Source organism: Jaculus jaculus, chromosome 3 (assembly GCF_020740685.1).
Source record: "Jaculus jaculus isolate mJacJac1 chromosome 3, mJacJac1.mat.Y.cur, whole genome shotgun sequence".
Lineage (NCBI taxonomy): Eukaryota > Metazoa > Chordata > Mammalia > Rodentia > Dipodidae > Jaculus > Jaculus jaculus.
Window position 1 is genome coordinate 115,927,050 of NC_059104.1, and position 25,086 is coordinate 115,952,135.

At 40.5% G+C, this 25,086-nt stretch overlaps 1 protein-coding gene across 2 annotated transcripts in view; it reads right to left on the bottom strand.

The window, feature by feature from the left end:
* The window catches only part of Arhgap42 (Rho GTPase activating protein 42), a 297,464-nt gene that overhangs the window by 33,512 nt on the left and 238,866 nt on the right, over window positions 1-25,086 (bottom strand). For both annotated transcript variants that reach the window (XM_004661915.2, XM_045145457.1), the window contains exons 8-13: window positions 24,666-24,795; window positions 16,778-16,878; window positions 14,605-14,714; window positions 11,693-11,771; window positions 10,302-10,341; window positions 1,319-1,381 (exon numbers count right to left, since the gene is read on the bottom strand). In XM_004661915.2, coding sequence (XP_004661972.1) covers window positions 1,319-1,381; window positions 10,302-10,341; window positions 11,693-11,771; window positions 14,605-14,714; window positions 16,778-16,878; window positions 24,666-24,795 — 523 coding nt within the window. The remainder of the gene's footprint in view (window positions 1-1,318; window positions 1,382-10,301; window positions 10,342-11,692; window positions 11,772-14,604; window positions 14,715-16,777; window positions 16,879-24,665; window positions 24,796-25,086) is intronic.

Consider the following 25,086-nt stretch of genomic DNA (forward strand, 5'->3'; position numbering starts at 1 on the left):
CAGAGTCATGTCACTCATATCTTCATTTTCAAGTCAAGGACAGGAATTCAGAGAACTCAAGGAAAAACTACTTCACTTCCAAATCCTAAGTGGACTAAAATTCTGAACATAAGCTTATGAATTCCCAAGCTCAATATGATTTTGGCTTTAACATAGTTTACAGGAAGGAAAAGTATATGGCATCTATCTGGAATGGGCTTCAAGAAAGATGTCATAGTTACTCCAAGGGAAAGGTGTCAAAATGGAACAGTTATGGAAATTACTCAGGCACAGAACACAGGGCACGAGAGGGCTAAAGAAAAGCACCTTAAGATCTTACCCCCATTGATTGCTAAGATATCATGTCCCACTATTTTGTTTTGTTTTGTTTTGTTTTTCGAGGTAGGGTCTCACTCCAGCCCAGGCTGACCTGGAATTCACTCTGGAGTCTCAGGTTGGCCTGGAACTCACAGCAATCCTCCTACCTCTGCCTCCCAAGTGCTGGGATTAAAGGCATGTTGCCAGGTGATCTCCCACTTTTTGTTAACATCTCACCTCCTACTCTTTGCTAAGAACTCAACCCCCCCACTCATAACTAAGATCTTAGACCCCCCACTGTTTGCTAAAATCTCAACCCGACTGATTGCTAAAAGCTCATCCCCCACTGTTTGCTAGAATCACCCCCCCCCACTCTTTGTAAAGATTTCTTCCCCACTGTTTGCTAAAATCTCACTCCCCCCACTGACAGCTAAGATCTTGTGCCCAGTGTTTGCTAAGATCTCACCTGCCACTGTTTGCTAAGACCTCACCTCCCACTATTTGCTAATATCTCATCCCCACTATTTGCTAAGATCTCAGCCCCCCACTGATTACTAAGATCTCACCTCCCACTGTTTGCTAGGATCTTACTTCCCACTGTCTGCTACGTCTTCACCCCCCACTATTTGCTAAGATCTCACCTCCCACTGTTTGCTAAGTCCTCACTCCCCACTATTTGCTAGGATCTCACCTCTTACTGTCTGCTAAATCCTCACCCCCCCCCACTATTTGCTAAAAATCTCACCCCTCACTATATGAAAACAGTTAAAGAGACTGAGAATGGCAAATAGTATCTTGCCCATTAGTAAGAAATGAAGACCTATTAAGGAAGTCATATTTTTCATAAATTAAAATTCATATTATTGCTATTTGTGCATTTATATAATTTATACAATTATATTGTTCTCAAAATGAATTCTGGGCTAACATCTAAAAATCCTCCTTCACTCTTTCCTCTAAGACATTTGATGTGAGAATGGGACACATGAAAGTTAGCAGTGTACCTGTGAGCAGCACTCACCTCTTGTTTCCACAGCTTGAATGCATTTTCTCACAAAGTTGAACCCTGCTTCATTTAAGTACACTGAAAGTGAAAGACACAGCGCAGCATTACATTATATTACATACCTACATGTGCAATGTATGCCCCTTCATCTGGCTCTGCTCAGGCTGCTGTCCTGACTTACAGTGGGGGCAGGGAGATCACACTCACCACTATTCCTTCCACCTGCTCACCAAGAAACAGAGCCCTTCCAGAAGCTCACACTGATCTCATCCATTTTTCCTAAAACTGATATTATTCTTCCTTGTGTGGCTGCCCAGGTAACGGGAGCAAATTCATGAAGAAGGAAATGTGATATGGATGGGAAAGGTAACAGGTCACACATTCTCCCCATTGCACTCTCCAGACTACTTTCGGAGGAGCTTCAGATAATCCATGGCTGTGTGAAACAGCTTTTTTTAGTCGTAAAGTCTAGAGTTGGGACTTGTCTTGGTTCTTTGGATTTGAAGCACAATGTACTTTGTAGTGCCTTTTGTTTCATATCCAAAACAACTCAAACACATTTAGTTAGTGCACTAAAAACCCCCCAAAGGTCCCAAGTTAGAAAATAGCAAATTATTTTTATGTTTTGCCAGATTTTCTTTAAATCTGTTGTAATTTTTTAAAAGGTTGTGGAGCCAAAAAAAAAAAAAAAAACCACATTTGATTATACATATAAAGGAAAAAACATGTATGAATAAAATAACACCCAAAGGAAAACTCCAAAAGTATTTACACTCTAGTCGATTTTTTTCATTACATGTGGTAGAAACCTTAAAACTTAAAGTGTGCTAAAATAATAATATACTAATAAAAGAATTCAACCAAACAAATAAAATTTAAAACTGGCTTCCATTAAAAAAAAAAAAAAAAAGGTGCTTAGTGAAAATAGGAGGCTTATTTAGGAAGGGAAAGGGGACCTATCCCTAGCCGCACACAAACTGAACATGGTGGCCCACATCTGTACTTAGAAGGTATAGGCAGAAGGATCAGAAGTTCAAAGTCATCCCCTGCTAAATAGTGAGTTCAAGGTCAATCTGAGCTATGTGAGACTCTACTAAAAAAATGTTTTGGTTGGATTTGTTTTAAATACTTACTAAGGGGGTGGGGAGAGGGATCAGCAGTTAAAGGTATTTGCTTGCAAAGCCCACTGGTCCTGGTTTGACTTCCCTGTATCCATATAAAGCCAGACACACAAAGTGGTGCATGCAGTTGGAGTTTATTAGTAGTAGTAAGAGGCTCTGCCATGCCCTTTCTTTCTCCCTCGCTCTTAAATAAATAAAAATATTTTATTTATTTATATATTTATTTGTGAAACGAGCAAGGGTGCTGTTTTCCTGGTGAACCAGATACCAGCACAAGGGGGAAGAAGATCAACACAGAGAAAAAAACATCTTCTACCAAATCAGAGAGCCAGAGACCCAGAGGCCCCCAACACCTCATCACTGAAGCAGACCAAAAATGAACCCAACATGGCTTAGGGAAATTTTGCAGAAGAGGGGGCGGAACGAATGTCAGAGCCACATGTTGGGTCATGATATGCAGAGATATTTATCGTACCAATAACTGTGGGCTAACTCCACAATGTATGACCCATATACCTCAACAAGGAGGGGCCAAGGGGAGGGGGTAGGTCACAGATGAGCCTAATAATGGTACCAAACTGACTGTATTTGCTGAATACAAACTAATTAATAAAAAAAATAAAAATAAAAAAATGAAAATATTTTAAAATCCTATAACATTTTATTAAATATAAAAATTGAGTGAGGTAGAAGGGTGAGTAATCACTTACTTTCATTTTGAAAATGACAACCAAAAGTGAGACCAAAACATCACCGTAGCTGGGAGTGATGGCACATGCCCTTAATCTCAGCACTGGGATGGCAGAAATAGGAGGATCTCCATGATTTCGAGGCTACTCTGAGACTACATAGTGAATTCCAGTTCAGCCTGGACTAGAGAGAGACCTATCTTGAAAACTAACCAAATAAATAAACAAACATCACCCTAGGTGAGAAGCATGCTTAAAGCTGCAAGTTTCTGCTGTTATAATCTTTTTGGTCACACTGTTCAGCATTTCTATAGGAAATGATTAATGGGGACAGGAGACCATGTTTTTTTTTTTTCAAAAATTTAATAAAACTTGCCTTGAGAAGCAGAATAAAGAGAATTGTGGGTATGTAAAAGCAGAATTTATTTTGTATTTATTCATTCTGAGAAAAATCAGCAGTGGCTGAGCTTTGGCCATATCTAGTCTGCTCTCACATCCCCACACAGCAGGTGCCTGCCCACAGTCTCATGACTACAAGGCCATCCTTTGGCAGCTGTTCCATGTGTTCCATGGTTCCCATGCTTGGCTTTCTTCCCAAGAGTAAGTACATAGATCTTATTCGGTTCAGGGGGTGGAAAAAATAGTGTTGGCAAAAGTTACCAGGTATGGTTGTAGGCTGGCTTTAACCACCTTGGTTTAGTGGCAGAGAACAGGGTGCAGCTGCCGGTGCACAGCTGAGGGCCGGCTTTAGGAACAACATGCTGCTAACGTTTATGAATGAGTTTCACTCTGTTATAAAATGAGAAATGTAGAAGAGTTGTGATGCTGGACATGGTGGCACACTCCTGTAATCCCAGAGCTCAGGAGGTCCAGATAGGACAGACAGAGATCAGCCTGGGTTACACAGTGAGACTACCTTTCCAAAAAAAAGAAAACAAAACAAAACAGAAGCAGAAGTTAAAAAAGTCCATCTCCATGGTAGTGAGAGATGAAAACAAAACAGCACACAGCACTCAGGAGTGTCTAACCCATTGGGTGATACATGACAGAAAACAGCAGAAATGATAACTGAAACCAGTCATTTTTCTAACCAGATCCTAGAGACAATATTTACTCTCATACTTAAGATGTATACTATAAGGCATGGTTTTAATCTCTCTGCCTTCTCTGCTATGAAATAAGGATAAAACAGCACTTCAGAAGAAGAGGTAGAAGGATTGCCATGAGTTTGAAGTCAGCCTGGCAGAGTGAGACCCTGCCTTGATAAAGCCTAAAACAAAGTTAAAATACAATGAAATAAGGATAGTAATCTTTCCCATGTAGGACTGTTTACAGATGAATGAGATGGACATTGGCAGGGCACTGAGAATACTGTCTCAGATGCAGTCAGTGCTAGAGTGTTGGTACTCAAGGTTACCATCTGATTATGGCAGAGGACAAGGTAACATCCGCATAGCACGTTTCGTGGACAAGGCATTCTTCTCTCCACATGGCTGAAACAGCTACAGCTTGAGAGACTGACAACCAGTAGTGCTGGGTTTTAAAAAGGCACCTTGCATCTCTTTCTTTTTTAAAAAATATTTTGGGGCCACAGCAACCATTGATTGAATTAATAACTGACTGACTACATGATGTCTTTCTCTTTCTCTCCTTCTTCTTTCTCTCTTTCTTTCTTTCTTTCTTTCTTTCTTTCTTTCTTTCTTTCTTTCTTTCTTTCTTTCTTTCTTTCTTTCTACCTTTCCCTTCCCTTCCTTCTTTCCTATCTTCCTTCCTACACCTCTCTCTGTCCCTTTCCTTTCTTTCTTTTTTCCATGTGTGCATTTGCACATATGTGTAGGCACAGGTGTACATGTGTGTGTGAGGGTCAGAGGTTGACATTGTTATTTCTCAGTTGCTCATCTCCATCTTATTTGCTAAGGCATGGTCTCTCACTAGTACCAAGAACTGGCCAATCTGACAAATCCAGCTAGCTGGCCTGTGCTTGGGATCATGTCTCCACCTCCTAAACTTAGGGATAAAAGGCTGGCTGCCATGTGGCTTGGCATCCTCAATATTGTCGTGGGTGCTGAGTATCCAAACTCTAGTCCCCAGGTGTGCACAGCAAGTGCCTTACCTACTGAACCATCATCGCAGCCTGCTGGTTGCCTTCTTTGAACTGACTAAGCACGAGCATCAAATGGGGAGGCCTTGTGTAACTACCAGGCCACTTAAAAAATGGTAAGTCAGACTCATCATGACTTGACAAAGATGAAATCATCCTCTTGCTGAAATTGGTCAGACTGTACATGCTGGATCCTTGTTTACTTATATTTATTGTCCTACCTTTGAAGACTGTGTTTTTCAGCCCCTGTAAAGACATCCTTGGTCATGTGACAATGCTATCCAATGCAATAAGAAGGTAAGTAGTGGATCTCTCCTGCCAGCAGACACTAAGACATTGTATGGTTTGCTGTCATATTTTGTCACTGGCAAAAGATCAGCAGTGATATGAAAGGAAGCTCCTCTATCAACTCGAATTTCATAGTGAAGGCAATCTTTGAGAGAGGCACTGTGGACCTGCATGGTCATGGACTACAAACAGAAAATGAACATCTGCTGCTACAAGCCTCCAAGATCTGAAGATCCACTCTTACCAGTCCTAACCTGGCCACTCCTCATTAAATTATGCAGAGCTTCATCAACTTGCTAGATCATGAGGACTCAGGAAAATAAATCAATTCTCCATAATTAGTTTTTCCATCTTAAATGAGAAAATATCCCTCTTGAGTTCTTCCTAGTCAATTGACATAATAAAGTAAAAGCACCTCTACTTGAGTGGTTGGCATTCTGCTGGTGAGTGAGAAGAGAACCATATGGTTTAGATAGCTTGTTTCCCAATGACTTGATTAAAATGTTTTCTTAAGGAGTGTCATTTCTAAGGAAAGCCAGGAGTAAACACATTCATTTTCTGATGGAAAAATAAGCAATTTCCCAAAGCCAGAGGAGTTACTATACTTGGCATGTTGGCACTATTGATAATTCAACTAAAACAGTTTTCTGTAGCCTAAAAAAGAAAAAAAAAAAAAACTAGTTACTCCTTACTGCCAAGATAAGGCAATGAAAATAATTATTACTAAATTGTTACTAAATTAAATTGCACCCTTGTGATCACAAAGAGATGGAAAGTTGCAAGGTCAGAACCAAAACTCAAGAGCCATTTATTGTCCACCTCTTGGGTTAGACCTAAGATCCACGTGACAAGGTGATCAGGTGTGATCTTTTTGGAACATACCAGCTTCTGCCAACCCAAGAGCTAAGACATCAGGTAGTGTCTGAAGCCTATGGTGGAGATTTCCTAACCTTGCTTTAACCTATCTACCTACCAGATAGACAGCAAATGTATTTGAAAAGTGCTCTTCTTCTGTACCATACCTATAAAAAGGTGTTGGCTCACGTCTTTAATCCCAGCAATCAGGAGGTTGAGGTAGGAGGATTGTGGTGAGTTTGAGGCCAGCATGATACTACATATACTATATAGTGAATTCCACGTCAGCCTGGGCTAGAGAAGGAACCTACCTCAAAAAGAGGGGGTGGGGGAAAAAAACAGCCTTCAGGAAGTTCTTTAACACATTAGAACATGAAATTGGGGTAACCTAGATCTGTGTTCCTGGGCCATGGTCATTCATATTTGCCTCCATAATAAGCTATCTCTCATCTCTCTTGAGGTGAGAGCTGTGTCCTTTGCCTCGTCAGCTTCCACAGGTGTTGGAGTATATCACCTAATGTGAGTAATTTGTGAACTCTTCCCCAACACTGGCCTGTCCTCCAATACTTATGCCTCCCTGGTTTTGAGAAGTCCAGAGCTATGGTCAGAATGCAACTACTACACAATTCTAAGACATTGAAATTCCACAATACTAATGGTATTTGATCTCCAGGGTAGAAGCAGAAGACAGAGTAACTTAATAAACTTAATTTATTCAATCAAAAGTTAGGTTCAGACATTTTCCCCCTCTGGAAACTATTCAGGGCTAAAGCTTTTGTCGAAACCCAAATAAAGTTTCCATAAGGCAGTTTAGCAACACAAAAGATATTAATCTCAACAGAATTCAATGATGAGGAAAGGAAAATAGTCTTCCAGACAGCAAATAAAGCAAAAGTCCTTGGTCTTTGAATTTCCTGCTAATTCAAACCCAGTATGTCCTTACAGATGAAATTTATGTAGCTTTACAGTACATTCTTAGGGCTGACAAAACAAAGTTTGTCTTAAATTTCTCATTCCACTTTTCTAATCTTGCATTTCAGATTAAAAGACACAGGCATCTAAAATCATGCTACCTGTGGCCTGAGAGAAATGAAAACAGCAACATCTGCTGGCACTCAGGATGCCTGGGCCTTTTCCTCTTCCTCCTGGAGGCTGAGCAGTTAGGACCTGGTTGCTCCTTTACCCTGTTCTCCTATGGAGCACCCACATTACAGCTCCACACCGTGGAAATCAACACGTGTTTGATGAAAGGTCTAGCAAGGATCAGAGGAAGGACCATGTGAGGTAGGATAGGATGTCTGAGAACTTCCAGGACTAGGTTTTCCAAACAGTACAAACTCAAGGGCAATTATAACAGGGGCACCTGCCTAGACTATGAAGGATAAGCTTATTTTTTTTTTTCTGCTAATTGATGGAAATAACACACATATTTGGCATATGTGGGGAAATTCAGTAAAACGATGGCCAAATTTAAAGTTGTTCAGAAACTTCAAAAGAATCTTCTGCTCCAATCAGATATTAGGCAGTTTTGTTATTCATCACATGGCTAATTAGTGACATGTATTAGTAGCCACATCAGCAGAAAAGAACTGCATTTATCCTATTGACTATATGCATGGAATCACACAGGCGTATAGTGGAATATTGTTGAATAGTCCGCATGGGAGAATGAGAGGTAAATATCTCTGCTTTCACAATTAAAACTTTTTCAAAGATCCAAGAGTGAAAGACAAACTAAAAAGACATCACATGAAAGTCATGTCTGAGTAAAGCCAAGGCTCAGAGCACCAACTGAAGAAACCTAAGAGAAATGCTAATTGCTTTTGCTCTTATTAGAGACCAAGATGGGGGTGTTGGGGCAGAAAAAGTATATCAAGAAAGATAATGTTTCCTTGAATAATGAATGAAAATGCTGATTTCAGAATTCTCAGTGAAAGACTATTTCTAATGACCAACACTCAAAGCAAACTTCAACCTGTTTTATATTTTACCACCCTAAACTTCATTATTAGCATTAGAAGTTCAAACATATAAAGATATACTATGACAAGAGGAGTTTCCAGAGGAAAACAAGAGCATTTCAGGAAAAATGGAGTTTACCTGCACCACAGAGGTATCATAAATGTCTCAAGCTAGCATACAGGTCAAGACTAGGACTCATCTCAAGTACCAGTTATATCCTTACATATAGTTTTGTTTCTTGTGCTTGCTTAGGCAGTACATAGATTGAATAATATGAAATAGTAAAAAATTGGTTGCATTTCCTGAGATGGGGACTCATGTAAAACACTTGGCCTAAAACTTCCTATTTAGCTAAAGACGACCTTAAACATCTTCTCCTCCTGCCTTCCATCCTAATTGACTTCAATATCAAGTATGGAATACCAATTATGAGAGCACTTATATGTTGAGAATGGAAAAGGGCATTTTAGATGGAATCAAATCCAGTGAAAAGGGTGAGGGGATCTCATAAATAAGTGACAGAGGGACAAATAAAAGAGAGCAGCTGTTGTATTCCATAATTTCATGAGCTTATATGGCTAACTGACTCAAATATTAAGAGGTTCATAGTCATGGGGGATGGAATTTTAAAAGGAACACATGAAGATACTCTAATGAGAGACATTAAGGCAGCAAAAGGTAACAGACAAGTAAAGAAGACTTAGAACATGATGAAAAAATATGAACTGTGTCCATGAAGAGAGCTTTGATATGAGTGATTCAGGAATTACATAGTGTGAACATGTTTTCTGACATTTTCTACATACTACATCCTAAAATAAAATATGGTCATGTTATTAGTCCTTTGAGGAAATTGGGATAGGGTAAGTAATATAAAGAAGGCCTCTAATGTTATTTTAAAAAAATCAACCTGAGTGTCAGGTGCTTTGGACTTTTCTTGGGGATACTTACTGGCCTTGTGATTGATTAAACACAAGCCAAAGAAATAAAAATTAATTTTGTAACTATACTATAGTTTGTGAATTTAGTTTCAGAAAAATTTTGAAGGTTTCAAATTTGTTGCACCATCACAGTGATGGTGATATTATTCATATATTTCCCCACAGCCAACAATCTAACATTTTTGTGATCAAACCAGGCTGATAAACTTCCCAGTAATGAGTGAGATAATGTGCTCTGCCCCATCACATACTGCAGCGTCAGGATCTCAGCCCATTCCTGAGCCCATAGGGTGTGTGTATCTGGTGTGTGTGTGGGGTGGGGTTGTCTTCAGACTGTGACTGCTCACAGGTTGTTCAAATGGAGAGGTGATCTGTCTGAGCTCTGTAGCTATAACTTGTGTCTCATTACAGATGGCTCAGAGAGAGTCCATTCTCAGACTCAAGGTTCATGTACACCAGCACCCCATCAATGCTAACTCAAAGCACCTCATCTAAAAGCAGAAGGAAGGATGGGAAGGATGGGTACCTACTCTTTTGGCTGATTTTATATATATATATAATGAAATCAAGGGTTATAGGGCTATGAAGTTTTCCCAGACTGTGAAGATAAGGGTAAACTCTACCTGTGAGGGTCAACTATAGAAATAGGATATCCTAGCTGAACATGGTGGTGCACGCCTTTAATCCCAGCACTCAGGAGGCACAGGTAGGAGGATTGCTGTGAGTTTGAGGCCACCCTGAAACTATAAAGTGAATTCCAGGACAGCCTGAGCTAGAGGGAGGCCCTACCTTGAAAAACAAAAAAAAAAAAAAAAAAAAAGATATTCTATTGTTTTCTCACCTACCAGGAACTATTATAACTGGTTTTGTGTTTGGCTTACTCTACAGGGTGATCCAGAAAGTAGAAAGGCTTAGTTCTGATTAATGGCAGACACTATTTTCCAAACTCAAACACACACTTAAAAAAAAAAAAAATCTCTTAAGTCAAAAGCTTGGTTCACAGAAAAGATTTCTGAATAGGAAGAAAAAAAAATGACTTACTTTCTTCTTTCTTGCTAATTATTGCAGGCAGGGTATAAATCTAGAAAACAAAGGGTATCAGTCAGGTACTTGCAGTTAATGGCCCGGCACAGAAGATTGGCAAAGGGATGTTTGCACACTGAAACTCAAAAGGAGGGCACTGGCTTCAAGCTCTTAGGGTCTACCACATCCAATTCACCAGCTGTCTGCCCTGACTGCTGTTGTTAGGCTCGCCTCACCACTCCTCTCCCCAGTCCCATCCTTGACGGTCCAGCCTGGGCAAAGTTCCATCTCTGTCCATGTGATCAATGCACCATGTTCTCCCCTAATGTGGGGCATAACCAACTTCTCCCGTAAACCTCTCATGGTAGAGCCAGCTGACTGACCCTCCCCAAATTATCTGAGGATTTGTTTCCATTGTATATGATTTTAACTTGTATGTCACTGAGCTAACAAGTCATCCCCCAAATTTTCTCTAGGTCATGACTTTTTGACCATTTGTGGTAAAAATACAAGGTTTAACTATTTTTTTAAATTGATTGACATTTTTGTAAAGTATAATAAAATAAGAAATGAGAAACACAGAACCAAATCTTTTTATTATTAAATTCAATAAACTTAAAATGACTCCATCATGTGCTTAGACTTTTCTCCAAAGGCTTACTCATAATCTTTGTGCTCATCTGATTGTAGACTGAGAATACAGTCTGAGGGAAGACCTCAGGTCTGTGGGTTCCCTCGGACTAGCACTCACTATGGAAATCCAGGTATTTCCTCACAGCTATCCATGGGTCTCCTGCCATGTATGGAAGGTTCCTGCACGACAGGATGGCGCCTTCTGTTGACTCTGTGTGCTCTCACCCTACCGACCTGGCAAGTGGTCATTAATAAAGTCAACAGTGATGAATGACTCATTCTTTTTCTAACATAAACCTTCCCTTGTGTTTGTAACTAAATCATTACAGTAATATCAAAATGTTAGAAACTGAGGGTGTTCATGGAACAGGAATGCCCCCCCCCAACAGTTTTATTAATTGTATTGTTTCCACAAAAGGCTGAACTAGTTTATCAGTTCACATCCTGAACGTTGTTCATTTTTTTAATCCCAATGCTGTGAACAGACCTTCCAAGACAGGACATAAGCTAAATATTAAACAAATAAAATAATGTGAAATGTGCAGGGCAAGTAGTGTAAAGTATATTAGCACTGAAAATCCACCTGAAAAACCAATTACATGGTAAGAGTTATATGGTAATGACTGAGCCAACACTTGGAAAACATACCACCTACTCTGACTTTGTTACTTTAATATCATGACTTATATTACACACACACATGAAAAAGAACACTCAGGTGCTTTGCAATTTTTAGAATAACAAAATGTGAATTAGAGATTGTACCAAATTCTTACCGGTTCCTTCCCATCCATGGCCTCCAGCCAGAGCTTCCGATTAGCTTCAGAGAAAGCCTGCAGTGTGATGATGCCATGCCTATGGAGAAACCAACACATTACAGTCTTCCTGCTACATCCTGACAGTTACCAATTTTTAAACCCTTAGTTCACCATAAAGGTTGAATTTGAAGGAAAAAAAGTCTAGAATAAAGATGAAAAATGCACATAAAAATTAAAATAAAAAGTTTGCTTTATAGGTATGGTTCAAAAGAATCACTGTGCACATACACATTTTTAATTTTAATAATCACAGGTAGAAGATCATGAACAGAAAGGGAGAGGGACTTAATAGGATGGTATTATATATATGTAAGTAGAACAGATTAATGGGGGTGAAAAGGCCTAAGTGAGGTCAGAGAAGAGATTGAGTAAAGGAAAGGTGGATGGAGGGCTAATCAAAATCTAAGAGGATATAAATAAGTCACATGGAACCTACTTTTTTGGATAATGGAACATGCAGGAGCCATAGATTTTTGCTAGAAACTTTTCAGTGCCAGGGATGGGATAATTCCAGTGAGTTGATGGCCAGGGAGGTCCCTGATGCCCCTAAAACATTACATGCCATTGCTGAGGCCCTTGGTTTCCCATAGGAACAGATGGTAAGACCCTACTGATGAAGACTCCACATACTAGGGCTGCAAGGTCACTGAGAAACCCTGCTGGAGCTGAGCTGAAAACCTCCATGCAGATCAGCTGACATAAAGCTGAAAAAAGCCATGCTGCATGCAGTTTAATGAGAGAGAGAGAAATCACCAGTGAAGAAACCCAACAGTGGACACTATAAGCCTTATATTTGGCCAGCCAGGCCAAGTGAGCCAATGGGTGCAATAGTAGCACATCTGTTATGGGGGAAACCACCCACCCACTAATTTGACTAGAGGCCCACTCCATGGGAGGGAGTACAACCCTGATAATGAAAACCTGCAACAGGGTAGTTATGCATGAGCCCTAGGGATATAACATATGCTGGTGTCTGGCTGAATGCATGTACTATGCTCACCTAACTGCCCTGTAAACATTTTTCTTAATGTTCATACCCATATATTAATACTACTCTCACTTTTGGTTAGAGAACCTTCTCTTTTCAGATGACAGTGACTTTAGGATGACTCAGAAGGTACCATGGTGCTGAGAAGAAGTGACATAGGAGTGCTCAGCACTGAAATATCTCAATCACACCTTCCATGACTCAAGGTCCATTGTGGAAGAGGTGGAGGAAAGACTTTAAGAGTCGAAGGAAGGGTAGAACTTCTTACAACATGCTCCTCCAGACCCAAGTGGTCTAGATGTCCATGACCTCAAAGTGGCTGACACAACCTACACTTAGGAGTCCCTAGTGAGCCCTAGGAAAAGATCATGACATCAAAATAAAAGACAGACTGATTGAGAGGGGGAGGGGATATGATGGAGAGTGGAGTTTCAAAGGGGAAAGTGGGGGAAGGGAAGGAATTACCATGGGATATTGTTTACAATTATGGAAGTTGTCAATAAAAATACATAAATAAAATCCAAAACCACATGTGAACTCTTTAAGAAGTCAATGCTGCATCAGTTAATAAAAGACTCTAATGTAGCCTCAGTCAAAATAACAAAGTTTTTTTTTTTAACTAAGAAAGAGAACTTGTATTTAAAATGCAAGGCAAAAATAGTTAATATAGTTTTAAAGAACCATAAGAATGGGGCCCTTACAATATCAGGCAGTTATAAGTACATAAGGAAATACATTATGGTACAGTTCACATAATGCATACACAGACAGTTAGCTAGGCTAGAGTATTCAGGCCAGTATGACAGTAGTAATTCAGTAGGAGAAAAGTAGATTACAGACCACAGGGCAGAGAGCAGGATGCATTTCCACTCCGACTGTCTCTGTGTTCTGCTTGTATCAGGGCAATAAAGGAGTAAGTAAGCAAGTCCACTAAATTCAAACTCACATGCACATCATCTGTCTCTCTTCCATCATACTATGGCTACAAATACCCACAACAGTCATCTGCATATGGCAGGCCTCCTAGAGACCCTGCTATGGAATACATGGTATTCCTTCTAGTGTGTTCTTAGACCACCAGACTTCAAAAGCGTACATGAGGCTTGCCAGGGAGTCAGCACAAAATGCTGTGGGCTTTCACTGTTCTGCGGATGCAGTTCTACTTCATGCACTCTCCCAGAACACTCATTTTCCTTTATTTCCACATTTTCCTCCTGCACAAAAATCATTTTTCAGTGTGCTTGTGATATGTGTGTAAGTGTGAGTGCATGCTCCTGTGTGAGTGCCGACATGTGTGGAGGTCAGAGAACAACTTTCAGAAGCCAGTCATGGTTTCAGGCTTGGGGGTATAAGGTCCTGAATTCGGGAACTCGCATTTGTGCGGCAATGATCTGATCCACTGAGCCATCTCCCCAGCCCTCAGCTTCGTTAATGCTGATTCTGATCTGTTTGCTTGTTTAAATATCAAAATGTATTTGTTCAATAAATACATGAAAGAATGAAGTAAGCGTGTGTTTTTTAACAGCAAAGCATTTCTATGATGTTTCATGTTTATCTAGTCATGGAACCAGAAATAATTTAATGTATTTAAATAATTCAGTCTATAATATCTCCAGGGCACAATGGATTTGCCTTAAATTACTTCATTGTTCTTAATCTGAGTTGTAAATCCTCAGGCTATAAGCTCCTCAGGTGGCAAGAGTACATCTTTTCCACATCATGTAGATGTTCGAAGAACATGCCAGTACTCTATTTCTTGTGAGAGACTCAGTACTTTCTGTTTGTTATTGTTGTCTAGACTTGAGTACTAATTTTTTAAACCTATTATTAAAATGTAGCACAACCGGAAGAAAAACCATAAAGTGAAAATAAACACTCAAACCTTTCAACTACTTCGATGTCAAAGCAGAATCGTTTGTCAATTGAGTCTGTCTTTCGTCGGATACATGATTTTAATTTAAACATTTCCGGTGAACTAGTAACAAGGCCATTCTGAAACAAAAAAGGTAGTGCATTATTAACACAGCAAGGTGAACTGGAATATACTGAACACATGATTAAAGTTGACAAACAAAAATGCTAACTGTATGATTTAGACAGGAAGGTTGGATCATGTGCTCATTTTTATCCATCCTAATATTAGCTGTCCAACTGTAATATATCATTTATATAAATCATTTATTTATTTATAATTGTATGTTTTGCTATTCTATCGCACTTCTGTTTTATCTCAAAGAATTCTGTGATAACTCTGTTCAATAAACCTCCAATACATTTACTTACAACAGTGGCTTATATGATACCCATCCATCAGGATGTCATATTTGAAAGGTGTACAATTAAAATTAATATATCATCAACACTAGGCATATAGAATATTTGTTGAGATACACAGCTACTACCCCACTACAATCCCCTATGATAAAAAAGAGAACTTAACAATTTCCAAAGATCACTAAAAGACTACTATCATCTAAGCATATATTTTATTTTATTTCAGAGAAGATTATGGGCTCACTAGGATCTCTTGCCCCTGCAGACAAACTCCAGATGCATGCACCATTTCATGCATCTGGCTTCACATGGGAACTGGGGAATCATACAAGTACTGCACACTAACAGATTGTACCACTGGAGCTCCAGGAACTGGGGAATCAAACCCAGGTCAGCAGGCTTGGCAAGCAGGTGCCTTTAACTGCTGAACCATCTCTTCAACCCATGAGTATATCTTTATATTAAAGCTTTATAGTATTAAGGACAGCTACATCAAAGTCACAGAAGAACCAACGAAAAGATAAAATTCTGTTATATACTTGCTACTTTATATATGACATGCAATTGCTTTTTTGCTAAACAGCCAATACTCTGCTGCGAAAATGGTTACTCTCTTTATGGGACTGAACATTGGTCCACTTCATAGAATTTCTTTTTTACATATGATACCCAAGGGAAAATTTGCCCAAGGTCTGGTTAATGCTATCAGTGATTACAATTCTCATAAGTTTATCAATAGAACTTTGGCTTTGTCCATTCACACGATTAACACCCTGACTGTCATGTACATTGAATTTCTGGGAATCACTACTCTAGGGATAAGAAACTAGAAGTGATTATGACACTTAATAACTTTATAGGGTAGTGGCAATGAAAGCTATTCTTTTTCCTCAGGGATTTTCCCCTTTATTTTATGCTTTTCATTTGAATTAGCAGACTCTGATAGATGCCAGAGCACAGCAAGTTTCAACTAATTTATTTGAATGTTTCTAACTTCCAACAGCATTTACCTCTGCCATGACCTATACCACACATTACTTGGATGATTCATTTACTTTCCAGAAATGTTATTTCCTGATATGTTAAAATAAGTTTGAACTAAATGTTTTTGGGGTCCAGAGTCCTTAGATCATGACTTAATTAGCTAATGCACAAATCTAGTCACTTCCATGTTTTTATCTTAAAGGAAAAGTTTTGTACTATATACCATAAAGACCTCTGCTGCCTTTCGTCAGATAGGGAACATTGCGTCTCTTACTGGTGACTACCAATAAGAGAGATTCTGTGGCCAACTTACTTTTGGGGTAAGTGAGCCTCGGTTGTTTTTTTCTGAGAAACGTGTTGGCTAGGATATTGGTAAGCAGTACGTGGTGTGGATGAGGCAAAGGCAAGCACACAGCAGAACAAACGGAGCATCACACAGAGGCTGCTTGGGAAAGGACAGAGAATCTCTGAACTGAGTCCCACCAATGGCAGTGGGAGCTGCTAGCCAGCTGCCAGCACAGACCACTAACTGTACAGCCAAGGACAGGAAGTAACAATTCAGTCATCTATTTAGGGATCCCTATAATGAACTCAACTGCTTATAAACATATTATGGGCAAGTTAAAGGGAAATCCTAGCCACTATTTTCTTTTATTAAGGTTACTGAAATGACAGCACATATTTTGACCTGGTTACTAAAAGTATGTGTGGGTCATCAGAAAAGCAAGCGCATGTGATTTTTTTTCTTCATTACTCAGATAGCCAGCTTAACTTGGAAAGAAAGGAACACAACTCACCACTTTCCCGCTGGCTTTCGTTTCAGAGACACTCATTGTAAACGTCTTGCTTCCCTTATCATATGTGCAGTAATGCTTGATCCATGTGAACCCAAGTGGGCCTAATGCAAGAAGACAAGAGCATTTCAGATTGTAGTAAGTCGTTGGTATCTAAGTGTGCACATGGCTACACTGACACACTCACCATCTGCAGCTTGGAACATTTATTGTGAGAAAGGCTAGTGTGAGCGAGTCCCTCAGAATCAAGCAAACAGTTTTCCTTGCTGCTCCCACAGACCTTCTGGAAACGCCTGAGTTAGTTTAGATCTAAACTGCAACTACCTTATCTGCAAAAATGGAATTCAGTCAGCCTATTGGGCCCGCAGGTTCTGGATGCATACCCAACCAACTATGGCTAGAAAATAGTACTGAACATATAAAAACTTGTTTTTAAAGACAGGGTCATGCTCTATAGTTCAGGCTGTCTTCAAATTTGTCATATAACCAAAGCTGGCCTTGAATAATTCTGTCTAAAGTCTCATGATGGCTGGGACTACAGGTGTGTACCACTACACCTTGCAACTGATTGGAATATTCTTAGTCCTTAGCATACAGCCAGGCATATAGTGTCTCTCCATAACTATTTAACAAATAAAGCATGGATCACTTGTCATGCTCTGAGACTTCACCAACCTCAGAATCATTTCCTGTTAACCACTGATGAAAAAACAACTTCATGGACTGGATATGTAGCTCAGTTGGTAGAGCACTGGCTTAGCATACATGAAGTTCTGGGTTTGAACCTAGTACTTTATAAAACCAGGCATGGTAGTGCACGCCTATAGTTCTAGCACTCAGAGGGTAAAAGGAGGAGTATCAGAAGTTCAAGGTCATACTCAGCAATAAGGTGAGTTTGAGGCTAGCCTAGGCTATATGTGACCTTGTTTCAAAAAAGGCAGAAAGGACAGAAGGGAGGGGGAAAGAAAGAGAAACAATGGAAAAGAAACATCTTTAAATTACTCCTTAAAATGAAAATAATTTCCAATATCTATATAAAAGGAACCATGTATATTAGTAACATTTATTATCATGTCTCCCATAAATACTGTACAGCCTTTCCTTTCAGCATGCTATGTTACTGTTGGCTGTTCTCCTTTAGGAACTAGATGTTCCTGTTTTGTCAACAAGTCAGGTGCTACCATCAGTTCAACTCTTACTTAAGGAAGTACAAGACCTCCAGTTTTTCCCCAGGGAAGCCAAGTGTCCAAACTCCAAGGTGAGCTCAGTGGATTACCTAGGAGCCCTTTAAGTTCAACATTATAAAAGAGCATTAGCTATCTAAGAAACTGAGGCTGCCAGCTATAGATAGCTTCCTGAGCTAAGGCCCTGCCCTTCACATGTGAATTTCTAACATCTGTGCATAGTGCTATTGCTGGCTTGATTTCAGGGCCATATACTGAAAAGCAAGACACAAAAAGCAAAAAGCACCTCCTGAGACCATCTTTCACAAGCCATTTAAATTCCTTTTCTTTAATAATAGAGTCCTTGGTATCAACCCTAAGTTTAATTAGTACTTAAAGCCACTCTGGATTTTAAAATAGCAGGGTGCAGCCATGCACTTTGCAGTCACAAAGCATTACTACAATTAACTTCCATTCCATTTTGGGATCATTTCACACTCTACCACTTAGCAAGACTTGTTGATGATTCTGTTACATGCAATGGATGATACTTAAAGACTTAAAGCTAATTAGTGCAAAACAGCTAGATGGAAATTAGGTAGTGATTTATGAAACACTATCAGTTATGATTTAAAATGAAGCTGCCATAATGCCCTGATGACATTTTAGACCTAAGATGCTTTTCCCTCTCTCCATCTCCACTGTGAAGTGCCCTGCATTTAATCGTGAGGTTTGTTGCTACAAAACTGTGATGCTTTAATGTCACCTAGCAAGCCTGCAAGGGCAGAGGTACTTACACAAGCAATTTTAAGGTCCCAAAAAGTATCTGGGAAAGTACAAATATAGTATCACTCTAAAACTGCAACAACAACAACAACAACAACAACAACAATAATAATAATAAAAGAAGCTTAATTATCTTTCCCAGTAATCATCAAAGGTTGCTATGCTGAATATCTGAAGAGTTGGGGGGGAGGCGGGATGCAACATTCATAAAATGCCTATGAAGTGCTTGCATATATCCTGGGAGCCTTTTAAATTGAACATTATAAAAGAGCATTATACATCTAAGAAACTGAGGCTTCCAGCTGCAGATAGCCACAGTTCCTTCAGCCAGACATATGATTACAGCTGTCCTTTTCAGGGCACTAATAGTCGCACATTGTTTCAGAAATAAAATGAGATGAATGCACCCTGTACAGCGGTGTTAATGCCAGCACTAAACACTGAGCTATTTGATGCATATCATCTCTAAGTCTAGGTCTAGAAGACTATGAAGAGAAGTATGCATTTTCATTTTTATTAATGAATGAGTACACTGAGCTCATAACCTGAATAAAAAGAAAAAGAAAACAAAAAAATCATCAGAATAAGTAACCCAGTTAAAAGGTGACAAACACAGAATCCCAACAGATTTCTGACAGAAGCTCGGGCTCTTCCTAGGTACATTAGTTGGTCTCTTTGTTGCTGTGATTAAAAGAAACTTAAGGAAAGAAAAGTTTATTTCACAGTTGGAATTTACAACCCATCATGGCAAGGAAGGCATGGTGCCAGGAGCACATTCAGTCTGAAGTGAGGAGGCAGAGAAAGGGCTGCTGCCTTGCTTTAAAACCTCTTCACATGTATCAGGAACCCCCAGGCCATGGGACAGTTCTGTCCACATTTAGGGTGGGGCTTCTCACCTCAATTACCCAGAGGAGAAACTCTCTCACAAAAAAGTGCAAAGATTTATCTTCTGTGCAATTCTAGATACTGCCAAGTTACCAGCGACCAAATGAACATTAACCACCATAGCAGGTCAAATGAAGCCTATTAGAATGTGACAAAGAATGGCCAGATGTGGATAATGAAATGACCACACACAAATGTAGGGTGGGGCTCTGTACCTAAGCATATGTTGAACTCTAGTGATGGTTCTACAGATACACATAGATGGTGATATTTATCAATTGTACAATTTTAATGATTTTCAACTTTTATATACTTTCATCTTGTTTTTTGTGGTTTTTTTTCTCTCTATCAATAAAAACAAAACAAAAAAAAAAAAAAAAAAAAAACAGAGACAAGGTGGTGCATGCCTTTAATCCTGGAATTTAGGAAGCTGAGGATCACTGTGAATTTAAGGCCAGACTGAGACAACACAGTGAATACTAGATGAGCCAGATTTAAAGTGAAGCCCTACCATGAAAACCACATCCTCATACAAGGTCAGCACTACACCAGTGTGCACAACCTCATACAAGATCAGCGCTCTACACTGAGCTCATCCTCATACCAGATCAGCACTCTAACACTGAGCACATCGTCATACCAGATCAGCACTCTACCACTGAGCTCATCCTCATACCAGATCAGCACTCTACCACTGAGCTCATCCTCATACCAGATCAGCACTCTACCACTGAGCTCATCCTCATACCAGATCAGCACTCTACCACTGAGCTCATCCTCATACCAGATCAGCACTCTACCACTGAGCTCATCCTCATACCAGATCAGCACTCTACCACTGAGCACAACATCATACCAGATCAGCACTCTACCACTGAGCTCATCCTCATACCAGATCAGCACTCTACCACTGAGCACATCCTCATACCAGATCAGCACTCTACCACTGAGCACATCCTCATACCAGATCAGCACTCTACCACTGAGCTCATCCTCATACCAGATCAGCACTCTACCACTGAGCACAACATCATACCAGATCAGCACTCTACCACTGAGCTCATCCGCATACCAGATCAGCACACTACCACTGAGCTCATCCTCATACCAGATCAGCACTCTAACACTGAGCTCATCCTCGTACCAGATCAGTACTCTACCACTGAGCTCATCCTCATACCAGATCAGCACTCTACCACTGAGCACATCCTCATACCAGATCAGCACTCTACCACTGAGCACATCCTCATACCAGATCAGCACTCTACCACTGAGCTCATCCTCATACCAGATCAGCACTCTACCACTGAGCACATCCTCATACCAGATCAGCACTCTACCACTGAGCACATCCTCATACCAGATCAGCACTCTACCACTGAGCACATCCTCATACCACATCAGCACTCTACCACTGAGCACATCCTCATACCAGATCAGCACTCTACCACTGAGCTCATCCTCATACCAGATCAGCGCTCTATCACTGAGCACATCCTCATACCAGATCAGCACTCTACCACTGAGCTCATCCTCATACCAGATCAGCACTCTACCACTGAGCACATCCTCATACCAGATCAGCGCTCTACCACTGAGCTCATCCTCATACCAGATCAGCACTCTATCACTGAGCTCATCCTCATACCAGATCAGCGCTCTACCACTGAGCTCATCCTCATACCAGATCAGCACTCTACCACTGAGCACAACATCATACTAGATCAGCACTCTACCACTGAGCACATCCTCATACCAGATCAGCACTCTATCACTGAGCTCATCCTCATACCAGATCAGCGCTCTACCACTGAGCACATCCTTATACCTGATCAGCACTCTACCACTGAGCACAACATCATACTAGATCAGCACTCTACCACTGAGCACATCCCCATACCAGATCAGCACTCTACCACTGAGCACATCCCCATACCAGATCAGCACTCTACCACTGAGCACATCCTCATACCAGATCAGCACTCTACCACTGAGCACATCCTCATACCAGATCAGCACTCTACCACTGAGCACATCCTCATACCAGATCAGCGCTCTACCACTGAGCTCATCCTCATACCAGATCAGCACTCTATCACTGAGCTCATCCTCATACCAGATCAGCGCTCTACCACTGAGCTCATCCTCATACCAGATCAGCACTCTACCACTGAGCACAACATCATACTAGATCAGCACTCTACCACTGAGCACATCCTCATACCAGATCAGCACTCTATCACTGAGCTCATCCTCATACCAGATCAGCGCTCTACCACTGAGCACATCCTTATACCTGATCAGCACTCTACCACTGAGCACAACATCATACTAGATCAGCACTCTACCACTGAGCACATCCCCATACCAGATCAGCACTCTACCACTGAGCACATCCCCATACCAGATCAGCACTCTACCACTGAGCACATCCTCATACCAGATCAGCACTCTACCACTGAGCACATCCTCATACCAGATCAGCACTCTACAACTGAACTCTGCCACATCCTCAGCTTTATGATCTGTATACATAAGTCAGTATAATATATTGTCAGCCAACTGTAAATGAATAAATATACAAAAGTAATGCAGGCATATAAAGAGGATATATGGCGTTGGTGGGAAGTTTAAAGGTAGGGGTATAATAAAAATAGTTTTCACCTGTGTGGCATACAATGGCATCCACTAGCCATGGCCCACCCCAGCGGAATCAGAACCCTAGCAGCATTTTGGGCACTCTGTGCTGGACTCGAAGGTAGAACAGCCTGAAGGCAAAGAAGGAGCAGTGAAGAAGCCACTGCAGTGGTTGGTGTGAGCCGTGGTGAAGGGCTAGAATAAAAAATATTAAGAAGTCCAAATAGAGATTGAATTCTGGGCCAGTGAGAGATCAGAACTGGAAAGCTAAAGATTGTCTTGAGTTTTGTAGCCTAGTAGAGTAGGAGGAACCATTCAGAGAGATGAAACAAATCCAGTAATATGGTTAGTACTACAAAGGTTCAGAATGACCCAGAATAAAATCAGGTGTCTTGCAATAAAAGATGCCCACATCAGATAAGTGCAAAAGCACTGTGCTGGGTCTGCCCAGCCCACCTCCCACCCTCACATTATGAAAAGACCCAGATTCGTAGACTGTGGGTCCAAATGCCCCACATCCTGGGAACAGGTCAGCAAGCCTCAACACATCCAGTGGATGGACTACCAAGTAGTGACTGAGTATCAGGAACTTGAAAATTAAAAATACTTTAGCCAATCTGAGGTATTTTAGTTTAGAATGAAAAAATATGTGTAGAAGGATCTTCAGTCTACCATCTGAAAATAAAAACATGAAATAGAATACTATCAGGCCAGAATAAATTAAAAATTCTTACTCATAAGAATGATATCTCCCTCCCCAGGCCATGTCTGAGTAGTCCTCATTTTCATCAAATATCCTATCTGCCAAAATCCATCCTTAATACAGAGAACATTCCTCAGTCTACCCTCACACTGAGGCTTCAATTCCTTGAAGTTGAAATAAATGTCCTCATATGCCCCTGAATTTGTAAAAAAAGTAGGATAGTCATTAAGATTTATCACTTCAGATTTGAAAAGAGAACACAAGCCAAAGTAGATAGTTAATGAGAGGGAACATCCTGCATCAGAGTCCAGGCCCCTTTCCCATCTAATTTACACCTGACAGTAATTCATTTTTGCTAAATCTGTCAATCAAATTGGTATATGCTGCTTTCCAACAAGTGATTGCCATCTGGGCATCTCAAACACAAAACTGATTGGCATTTCAGTGAACAAGTTCCATGCACACAGAGCACCTTTCACAGTCGGCCCAACACCTCCGGGATTTTCCACCACAAAACCAAAGTACTGTTCCAAGCCAACCGCTTTCTACACTGCTTTGCCTGCTGACACAGGGACGACTGAGCTGTGACGCTCCTAGTGTGTCAGTCCCAGAGTGTGAGAGGAGCACAGCAAGTGAGAACACATCTTTCTAAACACTGGTAGCAACTGCTACAAAAGCTAAGCATATGGTTTTGTATACAAGGGCCATAATGGACTGAAATGAAAATAGCAGTTTCTTTCACACAAACATGAGGACAGCACTGTAGGGCACATCTGATTTAAGGCAGAGTTAATGTAGTCAAAATAGTCAAACTAGTTCTATGTAATGACAAGTAATATACAGAAAGGACTCCACTTATACAAGTTTGAATGGCTTTATATCAACTATTATGAGAAAAAACTGTCTTAGTATGAGGCAATTAGAACAGTGCTCTGTGGGGTCTGGTGCTTATTTTCTAACCTCAGGCAGTAAAGAGTGTCAATGTGACGTGACATAATTGCCAATTTTACTCCTGAAAACTGGCAGGGCACAGAGCTAAATGAAATAATGCTGCTGAGGAGAAACTATGTTACAGTCACCAGGATGATTCATCCCTACAAAGACTTTGATTTTCGATTTTCTGTGAAACTTCAAATTGAGATAAAGCATCACAATTAATCGCTAAAACCAGATTCAAGATACTGTACCATTAGAGATCCTGATGCAAACTTGGAAATCCTTCCTCACTTGGGCAGTGATAATGGAGGGGGCCAGACTGTTTTCAATACCATATCAAAATATTATGTGATAGCTAACTTTTTATTTCTGGGACAAAATACTTGCCAAAAATCTGTTTGATTGAGAAAGGCTTACTTACAGATGCAGCTTACAGTTCCAGGACAGGGAAGGAAGGCATGGTGCCGGGAGCTGACCACACTCAATCTGTGGTTGGGAAGCAGAGCACAGGGATGGTGCTCAGCTCTCTCCCGTTTATCCGTCCAAGAACCCTGCCCAGCAGATGGCGCTGCCCACTCTTTGGGTGACTTCCCATCTAATCTAGAACATCCCTCACAATCATGACCTGAGATTTTGTTTCCATGTTGACACACACAATCTAAGGAAGAAGAAATATGCTTTCCCATCATAAATCACAGCAGTATTTCCAGGTCATCAAGTGACACCATGGAGAAATAGCAGGTTGTGTGTAAGAGACACAGGATACATCTTTGGGACTCACGTTTTTCCTGGACATAAAGATAGCCTTCCATGGTCCACTGGCTGGGTGGTCTGTAGTCTTGGTTGGCAGATTTCATCCTTTGCATCAACCGCTCTACCTCTTGCCGAGTACTTTCAAAATTATTCCTTGTCTTAAGAAAAAGAAACAATGAATTCATGTACTGTTTGCTACCACAGTTCAAAATCCTCCCAACTAAAGATTTTAAAAGGCCAGAAAGCTGGATGTGATGGTGCATGCCTTTAATCCCAGCACTAGGTGAGAAGAGGTAGAAGGATCACTGTAAATTTGAGGCCAGATTGAGACTACAGAGTGAATCCAGGTAAGCCTGGGCTAGAGTGAGACTCCAACTCAGAAAAAGAAACAGAAAGAAGGAAGAAAGGGAGGAAGGGAGGGAGGGAAGGAGGAAGAAAGGTAGGAAGGG